The sequence below is a fragment of the Pteropus alecto genome, unplaced genomic scaffold, assembly GCF_000325575.1.
Source record: "Pteropus alecto unplaced genomic scaffold, ASM32557v1 scaffold39, whole genome shotgun sequence".
Lineage (NCBI taxonomy): Eukaryota > Metazoa > Chordata > Mammalia > Chiroptera > Pteropodidae > Pteropus > Pteropus alecto.
This window is the reverse complement of record NW_006443568.1, coordinates 7,971,761-7,976,141: the sequence shown is the minus strand read 5'-3', so window position 1 is coordinate 7,976,141 and position 4,381 is coordinate 7,971,761. Positions and strand designations below refer to the sequence as shown.

The 4,381-nt window shown below is 46.0% G+C and overlaps 2 protein-coding genes across 2 annotated transcripts in view; one reads left to right on the top strand and one right to left on the bottom strand.

Moving 5' to 3' along the window:
• Positions 1 to 253, bottom strand: part of DNAJC8 (DnaJ heat shock protein family (Hsp40) member C8) — a 20,590-nt gene extending 20,337 nt beyond the window's left edge. The window contains exon 1 of the mRNA XM_006924346.3: positions 126 to 253. Within this exon, the coding sequence (XP_006924408.1) occupies positions 126 to 203 (78 nt within the window). The 5' untranslated portion in view covers positions 204 to 253. The remainder of the gene's footprint in view (positions 1 to 125) is intronic.
• Positions 254 to 1,735: 1,482 nt separating this feature from the next.
• ATP5IF1 (ATP synthase inhibitory factor subunit 1) lies at positions 1,736 to 3,726 on the top strand. The gene is made up of 3 exons (XM_006924345.3): positions 1,736 to 1,895; positions 1,989 to 2,080; positions 3,468 to 3,726. Exons 1-3 carry the CDS (start codon positions 1,809 to 1,811, stop codon positions 3,613 to 3,615), a joined length of 327 nt encoding a protein of 108 aa, XP_006924407.1. The 5' UTR covers positions 1,736 to 1,808; the 3' UTR covers positions 3,616 to 3,726.
• The last annotated feature ends 655 nt before the right edge of the window (positions 3,727 to 4,381 follow it).

The window sequence follows — 4,381 nt, the reverse complement described above, 5'->3', positions numbered from 1 at the left end:
CCCAAAGGCCAGACAGGAGGAGCCTCCCAACGGTCCAGGCCAGGAGGACCACTGCCTTAGGCCCACTGAGAGAGCAGGCCCAGGCGGGATCACCCTGGTACCACCACTCCTCACTCGTGGTTCACCTCACTGTAGAAGGTCATAAATGCCTCCTCCGTGCTGCCTCCGCCACCCGAAGCCCCGCTCTCTCCTGGAGCCGCCATTTCCCCGGCCAGCCACCACGTGACTCTCCTGCGCAGGCGCTGTCTCACGTAATTCTTACAGGCCCACCTCCCTAGCCCCGCCTCCTCCCTTGAGATTTTTAAAGAACTCGCAGCCCAGCCAGACACCTCTAATCTAAATAGGCTCTTTTTTAAGTTGAGGTAAACCACATGACATACGATTAACCATTTTAAAATGCACAATTCAATGGCCTTTAGTATATTCAGTGTTATGCAACCACTACCTCTATCTAGTTCTAAAACAGTTTTATCACCCCAAAAGGACACTTGGCACAAATTAAGCAGTTCCTCCCCTTTCCCCTACTTCCCAACCCCTGACAACCAATCTGTGTTCTGTCCCTATGGATTTACCTATTCTGGACATTTCCTATAAATGCAATGGAGTGGCACTTAAACATAATCTAAAAACAAAATTATTATCACTAGGTAGTGGGCTTATAAATTATTATTATGTCTATCTTTCTGCTTTTATGTTTTTCCAAGTTTCCTGCAATGAACATTTGAAAACGTGCCCCGCAGGAACCCTTCCCATTTAAGTCATACAAACCAAGGCTGGTACTTTTCCAACCAAAAGGTAATTAATAAAAACTGTTCTACAATTTCATAGAAAGCAAAGAAGGTCGTTTTATAATTATGAATAAAATAATCTGGCTCAACCCTTTCGTCTAAAGGAGAAACAACTGAACCCAGAGAGAGAAAATGATGCAGACGGAGGTTATAAACTACTATTTTCATGTTCACATTTGTTAGATGGTTGAAGAAAGGTCACGGCAAAGCCTTCCTTAAACTCCTACCCATGCTTTTCTCCACTTCATTGCACCACATTGGCAAAAGTCCAGTTATCAAGCCCATTCGATAATATATTAATGCATTTTACAGATCTTCAGTGCCTACTAGATCAAGGCTGATAACTTCAGAAGGTAAAAAGTACAGAGAGATCAAACAAAGCAGGGAGCTATGATAGAATGACTAAGGAGGTCATGGAAGGTTTCTTTGGGGTGACATTTCAGCTAAGAGTTGAGAGTGAAACATCAATGCAACAAAAGAACACTGACACCTCTTAAGAGACCACATTCATGTACATATACAACTTAGCTAAGTCTGGGCATGCTGGACGTCGGCATCTGGGCATAGATATTCCTCATCCCAACCCCTATGTCATCTTATTGATCTTTTTTATCTTACTCTTATAGCATCTTATTGATGCTGGTGGTCCAGGAAAGGGAAGGCTTCCTTAGGGTGTTAAATAATAACAAGTTTAGGATTGGATTCGTGGTGTGGGGGTGGACGCCATGACTCATTCCATTGGCTTCTGACCCTCTCTTGCCCCTCCCTTACAACTTCCTCCATTATTTTCCAATCCTTTGGCCCCGAAGACCTTGTTAGGGGTTGGCTAAGAATGCGCGAGTCTCCTGCTCAGGATTCGCTGTGAACTAGAGGAACCCCGCCTTCTCCCTTCCATGATTGGGTCCTCCTCGGTTCATCCCGCCTCTCCATCTCAAGGATTGGCTGCCCCGCCATCAGAGCCGTTTGCGCCTACAGGGAGGCTGCGCCACCTGCGACTTGCGAGGTGCGGCACTGACAACTATGGCAGTTACGGCGCTGGCGGCGCGGTTGCGGCTGGGTGTGTGGGGCGTGAGGGCCACGCAAGCCCAAAGCTTCAGCTCCGGACGGGTATGCCCGCTACAGTGTCCGCCGCCTTGGCCCTGAGCGCGGATGCCGTATCCCCCTCCACACCTTCACCAATGTCCTTGTCTCTTCCCTCAGTCAGGGAATGTCGACTCCGGCGCGGGCTCAATCCGGGAGGCCGGTGGGGCCTTCGGGAAAAGAGAGCAGGCCGAAGAGGAACGATACTTCCGGTGAGGCCCACGCAGTCCCGAGTCCAGGCCTAGATTTCTCAGAGGGCCTTCCAGCCCTTCTTAAACGTCCACTTGCCCAACCCATCCTGCTCCGGCGCCGAGGGGCACCCCATCCCCCAGCAAAACTCCCGGGTCCGGGAACCTATTACACTCTCGCTCCCAGGCCCTGCTGAATAGTCCCAGGGCCCTCAGACCCAAACCATTTCCACTTGCGGGTCTCCAGGACTTTTGAACCACGGCTCACTTTTCCAGAATTATTTACTTGCAGACCCTTTGAGCCTGACTCCCTCCGCCCTCACCCACCCACCTCCTCTCTACGCTTTTTTCTCCTCCACAAGCCTTAGCTTTGCTAGCCCTGCACGAGTGGACTCCCTGTCTCTTCAGACCCTCTCAGCCACTTCTAGACCTCCAAGGGTCTCCAACTCGGCCAGAGAGAGTGTGTCATAGGAGCTGGGTTCAGCGGCTCCTGGTCGGAACTTCTCCTCCCCCACTTCCTGGTGACTCTCTCTGGCCCGGCTCCGCCCAGTTGGATAGATTTCTCTCACGCTTATGAGTATGGGTGGGCTGGGCCTCTTATCTACATTTTTTCCCTACCCAGAGTTATCTTTTACTGACTTCTTCACAGTGGGGAGCAGCATAGAACTAATCTCGCTTCTGCTCCTTTGGCCTATCTTTTCACTTCTGTACTCTCTTACTCACTCTTGAAAATTATCACTATGGCACCTGCCATACCAGAAAGCCAAAGGACAACCGTTAGAGACCATCTAATTGGGGTCTTACATTTTACAGTTAAGGAAAACTGAGGTCCAATGTGGCCGAATCGGCATTTGAAGTGTTTCTTATTGAGACCTAAATTGGACTGCCAAGTATTGCCCATGCAAGAAGCCCTTTCTTTTTGGCCTTTATAGTGGACTGTGCATTTCTCTAGGCAAAGAAAGGCCTATAAGATTAGAATAGATCGCAGATGTTTATCCTTTATACCTCTTTATCTATTCCACGCTTATTTTGCTCTTCCTCCCCCCCACCCCCCGCCCAAAAAAAAAAGGGATTCTGTCCTCTTGATTGTTCGTTTAATAAGGTATTAGGTACTTATGTCACACCTCTCTGGAGTTTTCTATTCTAAAGAGGACTCTGAAAGGAATAGCTCATGAATGCTGGAATTTCAGGCACTAACACCAGGAAAATTGAATCATCTTGGTTATCTAAAGATGGATGCATTTGAAGGTGGAGTATTCTGTCACTGGTGGGGCTTAAGGGTTAGAAAAAGATGACCAGCCAGACTCCCATAGGATTGAGACTGCTTTGCCTTAGGTAATACAGGTTTTACTTAGAAATCTCTTTGAGGTGAAGTATTAGGATTAAACCCAGAGTCATTGTGTACTTGTAGAGCACGGACTAAAGAACAGCTGGCAGCTTTGAAGAAACACCATGAAGACGAGATCGGTCATCATAGAAAAGAGATTGAGCGTCTGCAGAAAGAAATTGAACGGCACAAGCAGACTATCAAGAAACTAAAAGAGCATGATGATGATTAAGTACACACAGTTCCCCATTTAATGGCTATATATCATTGCCCATTTCTATGGAGACATAGTTCTGGTCTAATATCTGCTGCCAACAGACTATAATAAATTATCATCAGTGAACTGTGTCTAATGTCTTCTATCTGGAGAGGGGTAGGGGGACACACTACTGGACTGCTAAAATGAATTAGGGTATCTGTAATAGGGAGCTTGAAGAAAAAGCACAGCATAAGTGCTATACCACATGGGGGGACTTGGAGGAGGCAGGTGTGATACAGGGAAAAGCCCCTTTGCCTGTCTGACATTAGTCAGAGGTTCAGGGAAAGCTTGAAGGATAAACTCAATCCAAGGTCAAGACAGCCTGGAAAACAGGAATGATTCTTTTAAAAGATACAATTCAAGGCACCATCAGTCCATTTTGCATTTATAAAATGGATCAAAGAACTCTATATGATCTAGTTATCCTCATTCTAATTATCCTTATGTAGATCGAGTGAACTAGAATTAGAAATTATGTATTGCCTATGGTTATTCAGTAAATTGGAGTTGAGATTTGGCATTCAGATATTTTGACTCCTAATCCAAGTCTATTAATAGCAGAGAATCAGAATTATTTCTTAGGTTATATTTTGCTTTGCCAAGTATGTTCATGATTCAAATTAGATTTTTAAGGCCTTGTTTAAATTATACAAACTAGTTACATAACGTCTCTAGGCACTTTGGGCCATTAGCAAGACATCTTTCAATGTGACAGATCAATAGATCATTTGTTCCAGAA